This window comes from Larus michahellis, chromosome 1 (assembly GCF_964199755.1).
Source record: "Larus michahellis chromosome 1, bLarMic1.1, whole genome shotgun sequence".
NCBI lineage: Eukaryota > Metazoa > Chordata > Aves > Charadriiformes > Laridae > Larus > Larus michahellis.
The window spans coordinates 193,419,317-193,442,302 of record NC_133896.1 but is presented as its reverse complement, the minus strand read 5'-3'; the positions used below and the strand labels follow the sequence as shown (position 1 = coordinate 193,442,302).

Here is a 22,986-nt window from a genome sequence, read left to right as displayed (position 1 = left end):
CAGACAATTATCTTAGATTAATAAAGTAGGGATTACCTGTATGTAGGGACATCTAAGCTCCAAAGGATCCAACAGCTCATTAACATGACAGTCAACTCACACTAAGGAACTCCTCAGAAGATTATTGCTCTGCACAACAGAACTTCATGTAAGTTTATTTGAGAAGTTGTATCTACACAGAAATACATTAAGTACACCAAAATGAGACTGCTTCACTTCGTACTGAAGCAGCAAGACATTCTCCAGGAAGAGATACATTTTACACGTTTCCCTTCTTTTGGCTTTCCCTTATGGTTCAATAAAGTTCACTTCCACAGCAAATGTCTCACTATAGACTTTCCACGTTTTAGACTTGTGAGGGTTATCCAGCTCATTCCTGGGAAGGTAGAGTCTGAAAGACAAAATTCAGTAGCATATCTTACAGCCTAAGACATGTTCTTGCTTTCAGTCAGTGAAGAGAACCTCAAGCTCAGCCCTGGAATACCAAATATAGCCGCAGATCTTGAATTCAGATAGACATCAGCCATGCCTGCACAGGGCTTTGGATCTGAAGTAGTCTGAGAAACATACAGTCAACCTTATGGGTTCGTGGGTTTGGGTTTTTCTCCCCCAGAGCCCCACAGTGCAAGATTATTAGATTAAAATCAGTGTTATGTTCAGCTCAAGGCCTCCTGATGGGATGCAAGTGGCAGGAATTTGATAACTGACCTTCCTAGTGACAAGGATTTGTTTCAGTACTCAGTCAAGCTCATCAGGCATGTTCTCCACTTCTAATGCTAACTAGATGTGAATTTGGTAATCACTTAATAGCACTTGCACATCAGCTGTGACTGAATTAGAGATATAGAGATAGGAACACTGCCTTAGCAGCTGTTTCACTTCTGATCAGATATAGTCCACCACAGGTCCACTAGGCTTCTCTGGGCAGAAAGGGAGAGAGTTTCTACTACATTAGGTCTAAAAGATGCTCTGGTGAGGCATCCTCCCTGGCACTGGTGGAAACAAAGCACTTGGGTGAAGCTTTTGAGATAGCATTGTTGCAGGGCTGTCAGACAGCAGGCATACATTTCTCCCAGCACCAGTTTGGTCCAGCCAAGTGTCTGAACCTAGGCTGCACAGTGCATTGCTGGCTCAGCATATTAAGTCTAGAGTTATGAACACAGACTCACAGCTACCTCTCCACATGCTCCAATGGGATCAGTTAAATAAAAGTTATTTCCTTCCTATTCTAGTTATTACATCTCAAATGTCAAGTTCACTGTTCCTCTGTCTAAATCTGACAAGTTTGGTAACCAGAAGAGAAGGATCTCCTGTCTATGCATTTCTACATCACTCCCCTAGCGAGACAGACAAGCCCAACTTCCACTGGCTGGAGCTCCCCCAGGAATTCTTGTCTCAGTAAGAGGAGCCACAGTACTTTCTAACTTTAACCAAAGCATGACAAGCAGCAAGAGATCCTTTCTTCGGGATCCCAAGCATCAGCACCTCTAACTCTGGTCTTAATGTTTGCTTGCTAAGCTGCTGAATGAGTTCCAGCCTCTCAGGCAGCCATACTATAGAGGATGGCAGAGTTGCCTTTGGTTTGAATAGTTAGCAATATCTTTTGAATTCAAGTTCACTAACAATACTTAGAGTGCTGAGGGAAAAAGTCCAATGAGTTAAGTTGATAAAGAGCTCACATGTTTAAGACACTTGGAACAGCGCAAGCAAGTGAGCACTGACTGCCTGCTTGCAAGTTACAATTGAGAGTCAGAGACCAGTACCCACAGAGAAGCCAAGGCAGGGTTGATCAGCCAGCTATCTCAGCTTTCAGTACCACATTTAGGAAGTTTCAACTGTTTGGACACCAGAAGTTAGGATCTGAAGGCAGTCACTATGATCACTTACCTGTTATTTTCAATAAAGGAAGTGTTGAACCAGAAGAAGAATGGGCAGTCATCGTAGCCTTTTGGCAGATCCTAAACACAAAGACCTTGTTGAAGGACTCCATTAGACAAGAGGACTCATTTTTTGCAGAGCAAGAGTACCCACCCATACTCAGTAGTCTGGTTTACAAAGCTACGGTGCCAGAGTCAGTACGCTTGAAGAGCCCAATATTACACCCAGATCACTAATTTCACTGAAGTTATTCCAGGAGTAGGTCACTCAAATTTAATACAATGAAGTAAGAAATCCATGTTAGAAGCAGCAGGTACTCAATTAAGATGTCTTGGTTGTATTGTACGACCAGCCAGATGCCTCCCCTGTCAGATGCCTCCCCTGCCTGCACAGGCTGATGTAGCAACATTTGCTGCATCACTCACTGCACACAGATGGCATGACAGCTGCTACAGCGGGGACACCCCACACAGCAGGAGCCACAGGAGAAGAACAGATTCTGCCCCACGCAGCCCAGCTGCTGTTTGCACTGCAGCCTCTCCTGATACTCAAGTGAGGGTCTTCATGCTGTTATACTTACAGAATGCGATTCAAATCGGACTTTCACATCTCCACTTATAACAGGGCTGTCTTCCAAGCCAATGACTACAGAGTCACTTTCAGAATCAAAGAAGAGCTGGATAACAGAATAAAGCATTACTTTTTATAAAAAGTTACTGCAGAGAGACAAGGGACCAATTCATGACAATACCTAGCTACTCATCCATGGTATACAAATTCAATAGCAGTGCTAGAATAATAGCCAACAATTTTAGCTACTCTGGTCAGAGCAAGCTATTGTGTTTAGTTGACTTCTAGGAAAGTCTTTCACTATTCTACCACTACTTCCCCTGTGATCTAGCAACTCTTAGTTTTTCATTCTCTCAGAATTCACAACGTCCATTTATTTAGATAGTTTTATGTCCAGTATTCAACTTTTACAGGAAGACACTTTTGACCTTTAAGTCAGCTTTCAGGTTCTGAGACTCAACTGACATGATTTCATAGTACTCTCACCTTGCAGTTTCTTTGACTGGCACATACACATTCTAGTACAACTTGCTTCTTCACTATTATCTGCACCTTCATGTCAGTTCCATTGCCTTTCCCAACTCCTAGGAAGAAAGAGTTACATTATACCACAGTACATACATTATCTGGAAACACAAGTGGTCATGAAAACCAAGTGCAATCCTATTAAAAAGTGCCTTCTTTCCAGAATGCCTTGCTATAGACTTTAGAGAACTCAAATCCTAAAGGTAGCTCAAGATTCAGTGGTCAAAAGCTGTATTTTGAAGTAGCAGTGAATCCTACTAGTGGAACAGGAACAGGCTAGAGTCTAGTTCCACCAACTGAACAAGAACAGTAGTTTGAAACATTGAACAATTAGTGCTGAAATTCCAGCCTTTTATCAAAATTACCAGTGCATGCATATGGAAACAGGTGTGTGTAGATATCAAGTTGAGAAACACTAGCAGACCTAGTTCCACAGGTGGAGTTAATCTCACTTGAGAAGTGATTCCCCTCCCAAGACAGAGCAGGTTGTATGTGAGCCACCATTTGACAAGCTACTCAGAAAGTGACAGAACACATGGGGCAATTGCACTCCAAAATGCTCTTCATTGTATTTTAACTGTGCCATTTGAATTCTGAAATCCCAGTAAGTCTACATTCCTATCATGGGCTTGTCAAGAGAGACAGTAGAGATCAGCTGCCTGTTCTAGGAAACCATTACCAGATAGAGGAATGCCCAAATTCAAGAGTTCTTACCATGTATAGAGTGGATTTTGAGGTTTTTTATTTTGAGTTGTCTCTCTGGTGGGAGTTTCAAGTTATACTTGTTTTTCAGGATCTCATAATACCCAACATACCTACTCTGTAACGCAAAAAACCCAGACACATTATGCAGTTTCTGTACCCCACAGAGACTAATCATAGGCAGAAGTAGGATTAAATAGATCTTCTATGCCAAGTTCTTGGCTCTCCTAAGTCCAAAGCTAAGAAGAAAGTAGCCATTTGTTCTCCTTCCCCCTCCCAGTTCAAATAATCCTAGACAAATTCAACATCTGCATTTTTAAGCAGTATTTAAACTTCGTGTTCTAAGAGGAATTCTGTACTTTTGAGTTCAGCAAGAAGCCAGGAGCTTTTATATTGTAGCTTTTTAAGGGGCAGAATGTTTAAATGTACAAGATACTGCCATGTTACAGAAGCATGTTCCGAAGGACAGCTGTACTTCCATTTATTTTATGCCAGCAACTAAAAGTACCTCTGTCACCAGCTTCATCTCACACCTCTGAATCTCACAGTACACAGTGAATCAAAAAGAGCAAAGCCCCAAGCTGTAGTCTGAGGTACTGACTTGCTTAGTTTTTCCTTGTGAATGCAGTTTCTAGAGCATGCATTCCTCCACCCAGCGCCGTAGCCCTCCCCAGACCAGGCTGCAGGCTTCAGTGCATCCTCAATAAACAGCATAATTGTCTTATAGGGTCATGCTCCTGTGAGAACAGGCAAACACTGCAACAGGTTGCCCAGAGAGGCTGTGGAGATATTCTAGGCCTGACTGGACATGGCCCTAGGCAGCCTGCTCTAGCTCACCCTGCTTGAACATTGGGGTTGCACTGAAAGCTCTCCTAATGTCAACAATCCCGTTATCTTAGGTACCGTAATTCAGATTTGATGATATTACAGAGAGAAAGACAATAAGGAATATGCTTGGACAAATGGGAGTAGGGGGGGAGAAGCAGTGCAACCCTACCAGTTGGTAGTCTTCCAGCCCTTAAAGAAAGTACAGAAGTTCAGGAGTTAAGCATTAGTAGGAGCCTACTCTGAAACAAGGTGGGGAGGTGGGGTAGCATAAGCACTCCCAAGGCTAGTGTTCGTTTGGCTACTGTTGCTGGACCTGCTCAAGCTTACCTGGGATGGAGTTTCAACTCCTTGAAACTTGGTACTTGTGCTTCTATCAGTTCTTCTCTCCCCAAAGTAGTCCAGACTTTCCTACATAGGAAGATAATTTCAAGGGCTGATATTCATCCCACCACCATTCCACTTCTCAGGAAGTGGGTAGTCAACTAGAATTACACTAGTCAATTCCAATAAGTGAATGCAAGTACAAATATGCAATAGTTGTTGTACCTTCTAAAGGAGGCTTTTAACTAGAATAAAAAAGTACTAATTAGGAAGTCAGATATATTAAGTCTGTCATCCATGAAAGAGTTCTAATAAAGTTCATTGAATGGAGAAAGCAATATGCTTTAACCAATTGCTTTAGAACCATTTATATTTCTCATATGGTTGTGGCAGACCAAGCTGAACATTAGTTTGGATCTTCACAAGCCAGACTCAGAGAAAAGCAAGTGATTAGACGGATACACATGCTGGCCAGACTACCTTGAGTGACCTGGGCCTTCTGCAACCCAGGTCCAGATTGATACACCAGACCTGGGATACTAAAGCAGCACATGCATCTGTCCTGGCTGGGATTTGCTGGTCTTTCTCCCTTTCCCCAGAAAGGCTTCTTGCTGTAATGCTGGCAGCCAAGACAAGACAATTCTTGATGCCTCACATTACTTGGCAGGAGGTCGGGGAAAAAAATTGCACTCAAAACCAGTGACATTATCTTTAGTAACGCATGCTCAGAAGCTATCTACAGATTACGAAAGTTGTTGCTCATGATCCTAGGTCTATTATGCCTCAAAAAAAAAAAGTGATTCAGAGTTGATATCCTGTTAAATTCTACTTTCCCAGTTCTTCATGATCAAGAGTAGCCTTTATCAGAAAGGAATTTACATAGCATCATACTTTGCAAGAAATTTTTGTAGAACAGATTGTTCACAGTATCCTTTTTCCAGTATACACTTTTTGTAAAATATTATTGCATTTCATGAATTAAGTAGGTTCTAAGGGACACTTTGAACACTAGAAGAATCAAAAAATAAACACCAGTTTTTACCTTTGCACTCTCAAACTGGTCACTGTCTATGAGCCAGGTACAGACCATTGTTCCAGTCCTGCCTGTATTAGAAGTAAGAGACAGGTTGAACTACAGGAATTCAAAGGTATTTAGGATTATTTTTGTGAAGTTTAACTTTTAAAATAGAAGACATACATACACAGGAGATAAGTGACACTAGAGTAGTCAAGTGCCTGTATTTCTGAGAAGAATGAGTTAAAGACAAGATACAGCAGTTTGTGAACTTCCTTGAAAGCATTCCCCACATTTCTTCTTAGTATTCCTAGACATGCTTAGGAAGCTGGCCAGTATCTGCATGCTGCATTTAGCAGGGGACAGAGTTAAGTACACACTACTAGATTAGGTTATAGACTGGCACTTACCAATGCTCTAAGCCTCAAGAGATGCTTCTCTGCTCCAACTCCCTCCCCCTCAACCCTACTATGAAGGCATCAAGACTGCTAGCACAAAGACTCCAATATAGTCTCAGATTTGAACTTAAGATCTCAGAGGTCAAATCACCCCTCCCTACACTTGTTCTTCAAGCTGGTTTTGGCCTGCAGGTAGTTTCAATATTCAGTTTTGCAAAACCTTTTAAGCTGTGGTTTCAAGTGGGGGAAAGAGCCTTCTTTACCTTAAGTAACCACCTGGTTTAAGCCAAGTATTTGCAGTAGTAACAGCAGGCAGCTAAAGATGCAGCAGATGTCTGCAGGGAAATTTGGCTTATTTACACAGCTACCTAAGCACTTCAAACAGCTCCTGCACTACTACAGGCTGCAGATAGCACCCACATGTCAGCTCACGTGCAGTAGCTTTGACTAGCCTGTTCCCATAAGACTACATTGTACTCTATCACATAATACCTTGTGTATCTTGATGTAAAGATCCAGTACCTAGCCCCCACTGCAAGAAATTAAAACACTGGAGGTACATTACAGTGCAGAATATTTAGTGTAGGTGACTAGCTGCCAGGGAGCCAAAGCAGCAGCCTAACGTTTTTGACAGTAGCGGTTTCAGCAGCTTCCTATCCCCAGCCTCTCCTGGGAGACTGCTGTCCCAGCAGTCAGGAAAGCAGGAAGTTATTGAAGACCTTTTTAAGAGGTCAGATGGCATCTTAGATTAAGTACCAATTTAGGCACCTGCAAATGGGGCTGTGTAATAGTAAACACACAGCACTATACTGTTGCTAGTCATCACAGTGTCTGCAGAATTTGTCAAATTATGCTCTAAACCCATCTCATGCTATGTCTTAAGGCCATACTTTAATCAAAGAAGTCATGGTAAGAATAACACATAGTTTGTAACATACACAGATTACGCTTGAGAAGTCCTACCTTTGCCTCCTTTACAATGAATTGCTATGATGTTCTTTTCATCTTGACTCATCCACTCACGGACACTGGCAGTGAATTTCAGCATGTCCCTAGAGAAGGGGAAAATTAGCAGATCAAAGCAAATGCTCACAAAGAACTGTCATGGTGTATGTATTTCTTGACAAGACTCACTGTAGTGCTGGGACATTGTGGTCATCAATAAAAATCCTTTCCACCCTGTAGTGGAAGTACTTGGGGTCATAGCCTTTTTCACCTACAAAGAAAGATCTTGAGTTATGCCAGGAAAGTGAACAGACTTGCAACAAAGAAAGTTGCTTTGACACACAACTGCTGGTCTGAGCATATTTTGTTAAAATACAGTAGTAAAAATAGACAGATCAAAGTGGAAAAACTATGAGTAATTTGGCTAAGACCATGCTTGCTTAGCTTCTAGTTTCACACCTCTCACTTAAGTGAAAACTCACCTCCAGGCCCAGATAGCCATTCTTTTTCATAGGGGTTATTTAGGGATCTGAAAGTTAATATTCTGATGTACTCTCAGGGTCAACCACAGCAACACCACCTACAAAGTGTTAAGGAGCTGCTAACACCACACACCTCATCTACCCCTCTACCCCTGTTAGCCAGAGGACAGTTTTACTTTTTCACAGCTTCAGTATCAATGCTTCCATATCATACCCTGTTTACTTCCAGCTGTGATGATCTACTACAAAAGCAGGAACCACAGAATAGTTGTTCCTGAAGTATTTTTCATTGTTTTAACCACCTCTAAGCAGAGGAGCTTTTAACTCTTCATTCACCTCATTCTTCTAAGCCATCATTAGATAAATCCTCCAACATCACCTCAAGTTTTAGCCCAGGTTTAGTATTCCACTTCTTTAGTAAGCGTTTTGGAACACTGAAGCAGTTGTTCAGCATGAGCAAGGAAGTCTAAACTGCAAGGCATCCAGTATCTCCTTTGCAAGCTTCAGTACAATATAATAGATACTAAAAGTCAACAGTGACATTCAGGACAGAAGGCAGTCAGAAACAACTGCATGCTTTTGAGAAACTAAGTTCTTGGAGATTGCCAGCATCATACCTTGATAAGATGTTTTCCTGTTTAGCAGTATTTCAATACAGTTCAGCAGCTAAACATACTTACTGCAGAGATTGTAGACTTTATAGTGGTCTGCATGTTTGGTGTCCAAAAATCTTGCAACTTCCTAAAGCAATAACAAGATACAAGTTCGGAGTAGTTAGTGCCCTACTCCTTATTTCTACTGCCACCCCAAGAGGGGTCCAGCAACTGCATTCATAAACAACCCTTGGACAGATATTGGCCTTTCCAGCCCAAGAGCTTAGGTTCCTGTCTGGAACAGAAGTACTACTGCAACTATCTTCTCTGATGTATTTGTGTTTCCACAGTATCAGGCAGCATAGCCCTGAAGGGCGTAAATGCAGATCTTTTAACATCTTTACTTAGATGACCATGAGCCAGCAATGTGCCCTTGTGGCCAAGAAGGCCAGTGGCATCCTGGGTTGCATCAAGAAGAGTGTGGCCAGCAGGTCGAGGGAGGTCATCCTCCCCCTCTACTCTGCCTTGGTGAGGCTGCATCTGGAGTACTGTGCCCAGTTCAAGAAGGACAGGGAACTGCTGGAGAGGGTGCAGCAAAGGGCTACCAAGATGATTAGGGGACTCGAACACCTCTCTTATGAAGAAAGACTGAGGGACTTGGGTCTCTTCAGTCTGGAAAAAAGACGACTGAGGGGGGACCTTATCAACACACATAAATACTTAAAGGGTGGGTGTCAGGAGGATGGGGCCAGGCTCTTTTCAGTGGTGCTCAGGGACAGGACAAGAGGTAATGGGCACAAACTTGAACATAGGAAGTTCCACCTCAACATGAGGAGGAACTTCTTTACCCTGAGGGTGGCAGAAGACTGGAACAGGCTGCCCAGAGAGGTGGTGGAGTCTCCAACTCTGGAGACATTCAAAACCCGCCTGGATGCATTCCTGTGCAACCTGCTCTAGGTGACCCTGCTCTGGCAGGGGGGCTAGGCTAGATGATCTCCAGAGGCCCCTTCTAACCCCTACCATTCTGTGATACAGTTCTCATCACTCATACTATTACTAGCCTGGGACAGAGCCAACTTGATTCTCTGAAGCATTCCCAAGGAACAGCAGCATCAGAGAACCAGTGTGTGCACGCTGCAAGATACATCCCACTAGGCTTTGCTAAGAGACTACAACGCAAGCAGTACAGCACAGTGGAGACCATCACTTAATCATTCCAACCAGCCAAGACAGCAGGACTAGGATTGACTTGACAACCTAGTCCACATGCAGATTAGTGGGAACATACAAGTAAATCAGCATTCAGAAATAATGAACTTGGTAGAGGAGAGATTTTTACCTCTATGGGGTTCCTATAGAAAGACTGCTTCCCAGAAGATGGAAATGACATTGCAATAATGCGATCTGTGAAAAAGACAGCAATCAGAAGTATTGAGAGAACCCTCCCCACATGTAGGAGCTACACGATTGAAAGCAACATCATTGTGTAACAGCTTATTTCCACCCTAATCATAAGAATGACCTACCCATTTTGTTGAGGTTTTCTTCTGCATTTTATATAGCTAGAGGAGGAGAATAATGCTTCCTGAAGCATCATCTACCATTAAGTGTCAGTCTCCATAGAATCACAGGCAAAAATACTATGAGATAGTCAATAGTTTCTCAGCTCTAGTACCCTAAGCCTCAGGAGAATTTCTATCATTACATAAAGCACATACAACCTCTCTCCCAGAAGGCTAATCCTTGAGAACCATGTCAGAGTCAAGAATCCATATTTCAAAATCCCACAGAAAAGGAGTAAGCCTGGTTTGACTTCATACTTCAGTTTCATTAATCTAAAACATTGCCTGTGTTTCATGTCAAGCACTTATTAACTGACTGGTGTTAGCAGGATGTAACATGCTGCAAAGTGTCATTTGCTTCTACAAACCAGTAACATAAGTGAGATCCAGATCAAAGCCATCTTTCATATAACGCCTTTTGTTTTCAGAGACCTGCCAAGAAGAGAGTAGAGTTAGTCTTCCAAACGAATGCCAAAGATCAACAAGTGGTGCCTGTTACTTGGAAAAACCATTTAGAGTCTGAAGTTAAGTCATGAGTAGCAGAGCCTTATTTTGCTATAGCAAAGTTCACAGAATTAGCCAAGAATAACATTTATTGTGTTAGGTAGAAGGTCCATAAGGAATTTTTACCCTGAAGTATCAGTTTATTCTAGTGGAAACAACCCTGCAGATTCTTTGCAGACTGCAGTATGAATCTGTCATTGTCATTTGAGTGTTTGGGGGCTGAGAGGAGGAAGAAGAAGAAAGTTAAGGGCAGCATATCCAAGACTGCTTATTCCTGAGCAAGATGACATACTTGAAGCTTTAGTACCACTATAGTGCCCCTGATGAAAATAAGGGGCATTTACAATGATTAGGGCTTCAACAGCTAGATTGTTTTGTTTTCACCTGGAATAAGCAGCAGAAGCATTAAAATTCCCATCCTCCACCATGTGAGGAAAAACAGTATAGGTACCACACAAACTAGAAGTTATCAGTTGAGACACACAGTGGTGTTGCAATCGCTTCGATATGCCGGCCTTCCAGGTCAAGTTGCTGCTGACTTGCGTAAAGTTAAGAATTATTAGCTATTCTGAAGTTGAAGGCAGAGCTCTGGTACCCTGCCGGGGACACTGAACAAACATGCTGCTTCGGCAATATTATCAGTTGGAGACCAATAGGGCTGTGGGCAGTCTTCCTACTCACCATTGATGGCTGCTTGGAGAAAGAGATAGCATTGGAAGCAGTAACAGTACCCTAGATACATCTAAGAGGCCAACTTACCATTCTCCTGGTCACCACTTCAAGTTGCTTCTTTTGTGAAGCCAGGCGAAATATTCTTATTAAGATGACAATTCTCAGAACTCGGAGGAAAGTAACCATTCTAGATGGGAGTCAGATTCACCATGAAAGAAAATGAACACAATTAAACTTAAATACAAAGCTTAAAGCTATTTAAAAGCTGTTTCAGAGACAGCTTAAAGCTTTGTTTCATATACTGAACTAGGACTTCTCAGGCTGATTTTGGAGAGAGAATACTATGCTTGAGGAATACCATGGTTTTATCAAGGTTTTTTTTTTTTTTTGAGGAATACATGTTCTGAACAGCTAGCAGAACTAGGAAATCCCTTACTTGCTCAAACAGACTTTCCCAGGCACCTCTTCCCAGCAAGCAGGAAATTCCCCTAACACTACCTATGTTATTATCCCTAAATTCTTTTTCCTTGAAGTTTGTTTTCAAGTATACATTTAGTGTAAGCAGCCACCTGAAAAATAGTTGGAAAAAAGCTATACATCATACCTTGATTGAGAAGCCTGTGAAAAAAAAAGTCAGTATAAACCCTGGGTTTAATCATTCAGCAACTTGAGCTGATGACATGGTTTGAAGAACTTTGAACTGCTGTTGAACTTTGAAGCAGGCAAGATGCTTATGTGAGTGGTTCTATGGAAACAACTGAACAGGGGCAGCTGCTTTCATATACCCTTAGGGACCAGGACAAACTAACATTCATTCCTGAAGTGGGTATGTGATCATAGGAGCACACACACATATTTCAGGTCCTGATACACTTAGGTAAGAATCCTGGTGAACACCTACAGTAAGGGGGATAAATATTATGGAAACATTATCCCATCACCTTGTAGTTGAAGACAGTCTGCTCTCCACCAATGTGGAGCTTAAAGCCAGCAAAACAAGGTTGTCCCAGACACCTGGAGGAAAGCTTCGGGTTTTCCCCCAGCTCCTTCCTAGTCTAGGATCACCCTGCTGTTTTCAAAACAGAGCTCCCTTGGAGTTGGAAGCCAAGGAGATAAACCAATGTTAGAGTGAAGACTCCATGGCCATTCTCCCCAGCCTGAACCACAACTGCAAGCAGCAGCTGTTCAGGATAAAAGCAGTTTGCATTCTGCCCTTTAGGAAGTTAGACCATTAAACATTAGCTCCCAGACTGATACCAGCTCTCATTCCTCAATGTCCTTTAACAGGTCAGACTTCAAGGAAACAGGTAACTCATTCCAATGCACACTAGACTAGACAGAAATAGAGACCATACCCCTCCATCGTGGCCTGCTACCTCTGTGGACTGCCACTGAAATCTCACTCGTCACATATATGCTTTCATCCACATAAAATCTGCTCAGATTTAACTATTCTGAGATATATGAGGTGCTTTAAGACTGCAGCTTGCTTCTTGAGGAAGGTCTGTCAGAAAAGAAGAATAAACCCCAGGTAGACTATTGGAAATTAGCTGAATTGCATGGACACTACTGCAACGTTAAGTGGGAAGACCGTCTCAACATGTGGGATTTGGCCAAGTCTGAGGTATCATCCAGTGCCTGGTAGTAACACTTTGGTCAGAACAGGACTGAGGAGCCCTTAACAAGGGAAACCTTACAGAGGGCCTCAAGAATTGCATGGTAGGCCCCAGCCAAGTATCATCTGAGATGAGTGTGAACTCCTTTTTGTGACCCAAAAGCCTATTCTAAATCTCCATCAACTTCAGCAAGTCAGAATACAAAGAACTTGTGCACACTGACCTGCAACAGGATGGGTCAAGTGCAGGATCAGGCCTACTACTGACAGCCTAGTAAAGATAGCACTGTGACAGAGTAAACTGCACTGCTGTTTCTGCTACCTTTAACTGGATGCTGCCATAAGATGAAAGCTGCTTTAGAGAAAACGTGCCCAGAGAAATAGGAAGTAATAATTAAACTCAGCTTAATGTTTAAAAAGACCTAGAAAGAAACAGCCTTTTACAATTCTGAGGTTGCAAAAGCTATTCCTTTGACAGTCCTACTTTTTGAAACCTGAGTTTAGCTGGCATTTGGAGAGACAACCAATACTTCTAGATGTTTGTCCAGCTACTCTGGGTTCTTCAATAACTAGACTTTGAGTTAGTTTCTTCTAGAAGAAGGTTTTCCCCCTTGTGCCCAGTAGCCAGTTGAATGGGGAGGGTATTTTTTAAAAAAAAAAAAAAGGCAAAACACACAAACCTCAACTTCTTTCCCCGGCTGATGCAAGCAAGTTTCACCAATTCAAGCTAGTGTAGATAGAACTAAAACTCTAAGATTAGTTTCTCTCCATCAGGACTTGATTCCTCTCACAGGTTATCATCTGATCAAGCTACAGAAATCAGATTGAAGTGTGACTTGAATTAACTTATGCACATAAACAGCATGTTTCTCCCTGCCAGGGCATCCAACATATGTTACCATGAGACTTTTGGGAAAGCAAGGTAGAAGAAACAGTGTGGCAACTCTTTCTATTTCAAGATCCACTAAATGGAGATCCTCCCTCAGTTGTCTGTTCCATTTGCTATTATAATCCAACTCTTCTTCCTGACTTTCTTCAAACTCGCCTCTCTTCATCAGGGTTGCTGCACACCTTCCCCCAAAAACATCCTTGAATCACAGCATTTGATAGCCTCACTATTCACTGTTTGTTACCCCAGCTGATACATTTAGATCTTCACTGCCTTTAATACAGGGACAGTCTACATTATAACTGTAAACCAAGATTAGGTGTCTCTATCCTTCATTAGTCTGTACCATGACAGCCATATTCATGATCTCCTATGCACACATCTAGCTTAGAGGTGCCCAAGAAAATTCTTAGAAGACTAGCAAGGAGAGAGAGTTCACATTTAACGGCTTCTTTACCATTCTTACCTTGGTATCTGATCTGTTGCAGCAAGGTCTGAGAAGGAATATGTCATGTTAATTAACAGAGTGCCAACCACTATGAATGCATCCAAAATATTCAGTTTGGACCGGAAATAGTTCCTGAACCTGAAACAAATGAGAGTTTCAGACAGATGCCCATACAGATAGCAAAAACTGAGACATCTTCAGGAAGAGAACCACCTATATAGAACTACTGCTAGAGACAGTCTCTCCTGAAGCAGTTCTTAACACTAAGCACTGAAGACTCACTAAGAAAATAATCCTTCATCTGGTCTACACACATAAGTCACAGCAAAGCTGACACCGTTTCCAAGTGCTCACTTATATCAAAAGCACTTTACAGATTATTCTATAGAAGGGTGACAGACAATATACACGGCCATTGTCTATGGCCAACCTACAGGACACATTTATAGTCCAAGCTTGAACTATTGCTTCCTTACTAGCCACACTGACTTAACTTTTGCCCATGTCTTACCCTTCAACAAACACCCTCAGGAGAACATCGATGAGAAAGAAGAGTGCTATTGCCAGGGAAACACCTTCAAGAATCTCTCTGACACCCTTCTTCTCACTGATAGCCAGATCCACAATCACAACTATAATGTCCACAATGATAAGTACAACTCCAAATACTCTGCAAAAAAAGAAAAATACAGTTTGAGAGGTAGGAATGAATTGCTGACATTAGACTGAACAGCACAAGCCCAGATATTTGTTTTAAGCTGTTTCAGCGAGAGTGTTTTCTCTTACATACAGATTGAGGCCTGCTTGTATATGCAGCTGAAAGATTCGAATTGCATTTTTAAAGTGATCTGCACAGAATACATCAACCATGTGGAACTGTATATTTACCTCAGACTCAGCTGTAGCTATTAACCCATAATTCCACAGCTACCTAGAAGCAGTGCAAACCTGAATGCTTTAATGCACACAAGTGTCAGTGCTACCTTTCAGCTTACTCACCCTCCCTCCCACTCATGACTTGGTGTAGTCCCTTATAAATAACTGTCTTTAAAGGCTTACCTTGTTTCAGCACCTAGACTGTATACAACTGACCAACTGGCTGTTTGAAGGCTGACACAGCCTGAAGTAAGCCATTAAAAAGCCTTTATCCCAGTCAACAGTATTTACAGTTCTGACTTTCATCTCTTTGGAGAACGCAGTCATCTCTATTTAAGATTTCTTTCCCATCAAAATACTTTTCTCAAGTCACCCTTTCAGGGGGTGACAGGGGATTCAGTACTTTCCAGACAGAGCAGGTTGGAGTCACTGTTGTTCAAGGAACTCTACAAGTTCTTCCACCAAAAGTAAGGACTATTTCTACCTTGCCAATATCATTACAAGCGTGATCTTTTACCTGAATCCAAATGACATCACAAATGGGGAAATTTTTCTCCTAATTGCTCTGCAAGAGAAGAGAACTGGCATTAAGACAAGTGACATTTTGCTATTGACATTAGCCACAAGAGCACTGTTACATTCTTTTTGTTTCAAAATTTTGTGTAGTAGTGATTTCTTTAAGAGGAGATTATTCAGTTGCATTCATGAAGTACATAGGCTAAGACAGTACTTGAAAGCAGTACTTTGACCACTTGTTAGAAGTAGTATTCATCAGTTACAGACCCTAGAAGCACAGCAGTACGTACTTATGCATAACACTACTCAGTGTCACAATTCCAGTGACACTAGAAGTCTGGCTTAATGCCCAGTTAAAAGCTATAAGTGGGCTTATATAATAGTTATTGGCCAAGAGGAACATTAAAGGATAAATATCTCCTAAGGTATCTTGTTCAAGATATTAGCTTATTATATCAGAGATTTTTTCCCCCCCAGGCCTGGAAAAAGCTGCACTTGTTAATAGCTCCACTACTGCTGTACTCTTGGAATAGAGGAAGACAAATCCCTCTTCTACCTTTTAAAGGAAACATTTGTTTGGCTTTCAGATTGAAGACTCCAGTGCCTTTTAAGAAAATTAGTTACTGAAGCTAAGTTATTGCAATTATGAGAGTTATCTCCAGCCCTAGCAGAGTTACAGCTCCTGTTTTCAGTTATGGAAGATTTGTTGCCTCTTTGGTATGCTCTAAGCCTTCTGGTTTAAAGCTAGGCCTTTATGTAACCATCTTACTAGCTGAAAGTATCTTTAGGCTACACCAAGAGGTAAGGTAGAAACAATTATCTGCAAGTCCCAAGTCCTGACATTTTGAAAAACAGATTGCCAGTCTGTTAAGTAATCTCAGGATTACTTAACTACTGTAAGCACCAAGTCTTTTCTTAGACACTTAAAAGAAAACACCTTCTCTAAGTATATCACTAACAGTGGGACCTACCAAAAGTTCTGACATACTGACAAAAAGTACTGGTAGCTTCCTTTTGTATTGTTCACATATCTACCCTATCTTTCCTGTTATATACAGTCACTACACTTCCCCTCCCTACCAACATTAGAGATACCACTGTTACAGGAAGTCTTTGTCAGCTCAATAATGCATATTGCACCCCAGTTATCCTGTCTGACCTACTTGTTTTTCGTCTAGGGTAACTTGAGCATTGCTTTGTACCTGGTGCATACCCTTAACACCTCAATAACTCTGTTTAAGACAAGGTTGGGTATCTTTGAAGCAATGAGGAAGCATCTTGATGGGCTTACTGAATTAGCCCATACTTCTCATTATTAAGTTCAAACTTTTAACTAAAAACAAGATCTAGCCAGGAAACATCCGCATCCTTAAACAGGAAGGAGATACTTAGGTTGTAGCACCCACTTTTCTCCATGGAAATCAAGGATGTAATAACAAGTCTTACCTTTAAGGCAGCCGAGCATATAGGACATTTTCCTTGTATTTAGAATGTGTAATATCTGAGGAATCACTGCAGTAACTACACTAACTGTTTGCTGGTCTATGTCTTTACCCAGTCAATCCTACAAATGTAGTAGGTACACCAAGACTTCAACTTCCACAGTATAAGGACAAGCACCTTTGTTAGGTACACTAAAGACTGAAACATATACACACCACTCCAATTTGGCCTGCCAACATCTTAAAACAGTCAAAGAAAGTGTGGCACATTTGCTCAAGTACTTAGCTTAAAGCCTTTGTAAATGCCAACTTCTGAGTTCTAGAAAGACATGTTGTCACATAGGAGACCTGAGATAACAGGTTTAATCTTACTGTTCTTGAGCTGCAGGAACGGAGAAACAAGTCTATTCACTTGTTTCTAGACTAGAGTAAATATGCTATAAGAGTTAGTAATCTGGTGACAAGAGCTAAACACTGTTAGTAAATAACTACTTCAAGAACAGAGTCAATCACTAGCAAGCTCCGGCAGATTAGTTTTGACAAGGGCATGATGCTTATTATTTGCCTGAGATACTCATTCACCTCATTTTCTCAGTGTTCATTCCTCTGTGTTCTCCCAAACTCATTCCTTTGTGAAAATTCAATCAATGCAGTTTGGACTATGCGTTCTCCATAATATGATGGACTTGTAGCTAGTTCTTGAGTTGGGCTTTCACCTCCAGAGGCATAAAGAAGCTTCCTGAACTTATTTGCCTTTATTATCTACTAGAACAAGTGTCAATATCAAGTGATTTACTGGGCTTATCTCTACTTCAGCAAGCCATCTGCCTTCTTATTTTGTCTAAAGAGTTTCCACTTTGGGGGAAAGCAAGGCATTTAGTATACCATGAGCTTACTTGGAACAGCTGTCTGGTTCATTATCCTCATCACGACCATCATCAATCTTTACTGTGGGCTCTTCTGCAGTTGGAGAGCTGGCAAAGGAAAAATACAAGTCAAATACTGATACAGATGTCAACTTTATACATTTTTACCCTTCATTATTCCAGAGAAAAGAATATTAACTGTCAGCTGAGCAGTGAGAAGTAGCCTGGGTCACAGCACAAGCCTAGTACCAGGGGAAGAAACACATTCCATGTGTTGGCACAGCAGAACCTCTTGGCTTGTACTGACTCAGTTCCCATTAGCAATCCATCTTTCAAAACTCTCTCTTCTGGGGGAGGAAGGGAACAGGTGTGTTTAGCGATAGGATAAAGGGCTTTGAAGCTGGGCATCCAAGAGTCTGCTGAGGGCTTAACAGTCCAGGCCAGACTCTGGAAGTGCTGGAAACATGCATATGCAAAACTGCTTCGAGTCCAAAAGACATTAATGTTGTTACAGTAAACTACTTGTTCAGAGAACGAATGCTTTCACCAGGAAAATCCATAGCACAGAGATTTTTTGTGCAAAGCAGGATACCAGACCGGAAACTGGAAGACCAGAGCAGCAGCGGCTGAGCTAGTGCTAGAACAGCATTTTTTCAGGGTAGTGGCTGCTTGCCATAACTTCCTTAAAAGGATCTCTTTAGATCACATTTTTGTTGGGCTACCTGAGAAGCTTTGAAGGCCACATGATTGACTACAGAGAAAATAAAGTGTAACATCCAAATCCAGGAGTTTCTAACTCAGCCTCCTCCAAGTAAATACCATGCTGCATAATAGCACTGCAAGAAGCCAGTGTTTGCTGTGGCTCTGTCTCTGGCATCTTTGCTTCTCGGGCAGGAGTAAGTACATACACATATTCAATATTGATGTTTCCATGCTGTTCTGAGGCAACCTAGCATTTTTGAAGCATTAGTGTAACAACTCAGAGGATCCAAGTATTATTCACCCTCCACAACTGCTTCTACAGTGTGGGCTAACCCCCTTTTAAGCAAGAAGTTTAATGATGCATTTCCTATAGTGTCAGCAACCAGTACTGATGGTTCACTACCTGCACTCAGTATCAGGCTGAAGAGAAGAATTCTTTCCCTCCCCACCCCCCCAACAATTTTGGTATTTAAAGCTAGTTTTCCAGCTCCAGCATCTCCAGCTGACACCAGCATCCTCACTTTGTTCCTAGAACTGAAGCAAAGCTCTAGTGATGTCTGGCTATTCAGCTTTGCTTTACAGCCATTCTTATGGGATATTCACTTAGGAATTTCCACTTAATGTACAGCTGAAATGCTTTACTCATTAAAGCAGCTTACTGCTGCCACAGCAATTTTGCTGCAGGACACTTGCTTATACTTGTAGACACATGAAGTACACCATAAGCCACTTTTTATCTACTGTGATTAAAATATGCCAAAATAAGAATGAACAACAGTAGTGTTTTGGGTTAGGAAGCCAATCTTTAACACAAAAAGAAAACAGAAGTCAAGCCGGATTACACTGTTCCCACTGTGCTATCACACAAAAATTCAGTTCCAGATAATGCTTTCCTCAGAGGGAGTTTGTTTTTCTGAGCATTCTATATCTACTTGTTGTCCAAGCTGGAACAAGCTTTCTGCCACAAGCTACCAGATCTGGTCTTTGACTACTGGAGTGGAGGAGAAGAAAATGAGGATATACAAGAACCACCTAGTTCTTCCACACACGCGCTCTCCATACAGGGCATAAGCTTTTTGGACTGCTCACAGCTAAAGGGAACTTCATACTTGAGGCTTTTAAGGAGAGCAGAGCAAGAGCATCTTGCTCTACAAGAGACCTTGACCTTCTGGATGCTAGAAGACACCAGGCTTTACTGCCATGAGTTAGTTTATTATACCAGGGCTGGGTGCTCTGTACTTCTTTAGTTCTTAACTACTTGCAATAAGACAATCACGACAGCATATTTCTCTCAAAGATATTGCTCATCTCAGACAACAGCATTTTAAGGAGGGGCAGGGAAATACAAAGGCTACATGCTATATAAACTTCAAGCACTCCATTCTTCCCATTGTTATATTTAAAGCAGTAATAAAGTCCAGACAGGGGCCCACAGACAGCACACTTCAATCCCAAACCCATACACCGGTGCGGTTCATTTCACTCACCCGGACCCTTCTGTCAGCTCTGCCCCTTGTTCATACCTCACCGTTGTCATCGTGCCTGTTCTTGCTCTGCTGGTCTTAAGAGAAACATATCTAGTTAAAGAGGGGTCAGTAGGAGAAACGGTGGATACCCGCAGCCTCACGCTCACATTACCAGCAGACAGGTTTCTGCTTCATTTTCAAGTATTTCCCCCCTACAGCTGATAGAGCACAATCTTTACCTATAAGACCAGTGAGAGCTAGTGCACTCAGCAGCGTGATGAAGGTTTTTTGACTATACCTAAAAACCCACAGTGACAATAACCCTAAAACAGCGTCTTCATCTCACGATGAAGTTTTCCCCCCGGCTTCACGCTGTGAAACACACAAGAGCCCCCGCTGACACCTCCGGGAGGGGCACAGCCCCGGCAAAGGCAGGCTGGAAGCCGCGGGGAGCGGGTCCATCAGCTGCCGCCGGGAGCCCCGCACCTCGTCCCCCTCTCCTCCCTCAGACCCACCCCGGGCACAGCCCCGCAGCCCCGGGCAGGGAACCCCACGGTACGGTGCCGCCAGCAGCTCCGCCCCTGGAGAGGGGCCGGCAGCACGGCGGAGGCCCCGCAGGCTGAGCCCCGGCCGCCGCACGGGTGCTCGGTCTCTCTCTCCCCCCAAAACCGCCCTCACCTCAGCACGGCCGCCCACCGGGCTCAAAGTCGAGCCCGGACACCCGCCCCCGGCGGCCTCAGCGGAAAGTTGCGTTAGACTTCCTGAGGGCTGTTCTCCCGGACCTCCCGCCTTCCCTCCCTCCCCCGGACCGGGCTGCGGAGCCCCACTCACCCGCCGAGGCGAGGGCGAGCTGCGGAGCACGAACACGCCTCAGCCTTTCCCCCCCTCGCCGGCCCGCAGCTAAATGGGCCAGCGGCGCCAAGCGGCTGCACCTGGGCCGGGGTCGGGCCCGCCCGCTGCCATGGCCACGGCTCCACCGCCGCTCCCGACACCTGCCGGTCAGCAGCAGCAGCAGGAGCAGCGGGTGGGCAACGGTCCCGCGGCGGCCCCTCGGGGCCCCCCGGGGCAAGGCTGCCCGTCCCCCCGGGGCCACGCCATCCCAGGCCCACCAAGGTCCGCAGGAGCAGGGAGGCCGCCCCAGCGGGGCTTCTCCCCAGCCTGGGCCCTTCAGGTTTTGTAGCCTTGGTGGTGCTGCTGCTGGGCTTTGACATCTCTTAATGTGTTTCCCCGCGGGATGGCGGCTTTGGGGAGGCTGCGATGGGGACAGGGTTGGTGCGGGTCGGCCGCCACTTGGGCCTCCAAGGCCTGCGATGGCGACTGCCGCCATCCAGGCCAGAGACGCCTCACATCGAGCGCTGGTGTTTCTCACATAGTATTGAGGGCTGGTGTTTCTCACGTAACATTGAGCACTGATGTTTCTCACATAACACTGAGCACTGGTTTTTTTTATTTTTTGCAGAGTGGTAGCCTGCAGGGCAGAATATGTCGCGTTACCCTGTGCTCTGCAGAGGCTTCACGCCTACCTGGTCGCTTACCAGCAAGTGACAAGCAGTCCCTGAGCATGAGCATCCTATGGCGGAACACGCTGCTGCTGGTGAGGCCGGCGCTGGGCTCGGAAAGGGTCTCTCCAGCAGGGTGGGCAGCAGAGGGAGCTCAAAGCCAGCTTTTGGGGGCTGCTCCCAGGGCTGCTGGAGCTTGGTCCGATGGCAGGAGCCTTTCCACATGCGTCTTGCCCAAAAGAAAGAAAATCTTTAGGATGTATGCTGAGAATAGGGATCGTTTATGGGCAGCCGGCTAAACAGAAAGTTTCCCTTTCAAGTCTGTCATGTATGTAAATACATGAGTAAGTAGCTAGTGCAGACAGTGGTAGCAATTAATGAGCAAAATATGTTTGGTATATTCAGATAATTATGTATTCAAGAAGCAGCTAAACATGGATGGAAACTAAGCTGGATGATGAGGAGAAAAATTTGATTAATTTCCTATTAGTTCTGAAAAAAAGTTTACATATGCAGATTATTTGATACAGGCTTGATCCTGTGAACCATGTGGGGATCCTGTGAGTTACTCTGCACAGAAGCTTATGCTTGTGAAGCACCTTCACAGGAAGGACCATATTGGAGTGCAGAAATACAGAAATCCAGTTTCCCTTGTACTGGGCCCTGAAAACACTGAGGTGTGAAAGCAGTTTGGGTATTGAAGGGGACTTTTCACAGAGCAACCTGTAACAACCGGTCAAAGGAGGGGCTGGAGGCTGGGAGCCTTCCAGCTGGGCGCTCAGAGTGAATGCCAGGGCCGTGAATGAACCAGCTTGCTAGAGGTTGCAGATGCTCTTAAAAAGGAGAAACGTTTTTTCCCATTTTTATCAAATAGGTAGATGCTACATTGCCAGTGATAACACTGTAGCTGTTCCTTTCAACGTTGCTAATCTTAGAGCACTGGTGATGCTGTAGAAGATTTGCCGGCTCTCATGCGTCATCATGAGTTTCCTGGTGCTTGGTCTATTTTCTTAAAACCCTAACTTCTGGGATCAGATGACTAAAATAAAAACACCACTTTTTTATTAATAAAATCAAATTTCTAGCTCTCAGCTGGTGGAGAAAAGCGTAGGAACAAGAACCAAGGTTCGTAAAGCTAAAAGGGAAGCACTGAAAATATTCTGGTTTTTAAATTCAAGACTTGTAAATCATTGTAATTATATTGTGCTGGTTAACTCATGATACTGACATTTAAAAACCCCTCAGAACCCAGTTCTGATCCCTTGACAATTATTCATCACTGTAAAACAGCAGAATTGTCAACAAAATGCAGAAAAGATTGAAATGTTTAGTAAATAATCCAGTTGCATACTGGGTAGAGAGCAGGAAGAAGTATGCATATCTCAGAGGGGTGATGACATACTCCACATTCCAAAAATAACAGAGGGTGGTAAACAGAATCTCTTATCTTGACGGATTTTAAAATCAGTAGGTATGGCTCATTTATACTTGATATTCTTAAGAGACATGGCCAAGAAAAATAATTTTCTTTTTATTAAGTTTTGGGATAGCAGAAATATGGAGATAAGTGGGGAATATCAATTCTCTGCCAATATTAAAAGCAGGTAGATCAGATGACCTGATCACGGTAGATCTCTCAGCTTGGCTTTGCCCCCAGATGAAGTGACAGCAT

The 22,986-nt window shown here is 43.2% G+C and overlaps 1 protein-coding gene across 9 annotated transcripts; it reads right to left on the bottom strand.

Annotated features, from left to right (window-relative positions):
• Nucleotides 1-126: 126 nt before the first annotated feature.
• Nucleotides 127-20,988, bottom strand: LOC141734629 (phosphatidylinositol 3,4,5-trisphosphate 3-phosphatase TPTE2-like). 9 transcript variants are annotated; one of them, XM_074566706.1, is made up of 19 exons: nt 20,647-20,988; nt 19,837-19,905; nt 17,678-17,755; nt 15,341-15,388; nt 14,459-14,617; nt 13,966-14,085; nt 11,083-11,182; nt 10,188-10,251; nt 9,597-9,661; nt 8,345-8,405; nt 7,372-7,453; nt 7,201-7,289; nt 5,867-5,928; nt 4,831-4,911; nt 3,688-3,793; nt 2,935-3,032; nt 2,459-2,554; nt 1,888-1,958; nt 127-391 (listed from the first exon to the last, which is right to left on the bottom strand). In XM_074566706.1, exons 2-19 carry the CDS (start codon nt 19,884-19,886, stop codon nt 289-291), a joined length of 1,533 nt encoding a protein of 510 aa, XP_074422807.1. In that variant the 5' UTR covers nt 19,887-19,905; nt 20,647-20,988; the 3' UTR covers nt 127-288. The 9 variants fall into 9 exon arrangements, with proteins under 9 accessions (XP_074422807.1, XP_074422743.1, XP_074422782.1 ...); XM_074566642.1 differs by having other exon boundaries at nt 19,837-19,910; nt 20,647-20,802; XM_074566681.1 differs by having other exon boundaries at nt 19,837-19,902; nt 20,647-20,772.
• Nucleotides 20,989-22,986: the final 1,998 nt, after the last annotated feature.

Bases quoted from the DNA above. Each gene is read 5' to 3' on its own strand.
- LOC141734629 (XM_074566706.1), bottom strand. From the start codon at position 19,886: ATGACAACGGTGAGGTATGAACAAGGGGCAGAGCTGACAGAAGGGTCC. The intron at 11,183-13,965 runs GTAAGAATGGTA...ACTCCCATCTAG, and splicing joins GCAACAGATCAGATACCAAG to AATGGTTACTTTCCTCCGAG. The intron at 4,912-5,866 runs GTAAAAACTGGT...CTTCCTATGTAG, and splicing joins ACCAGTTTGAGAGTGCAAAG to GAAAGTCTGGACTACTTTGG.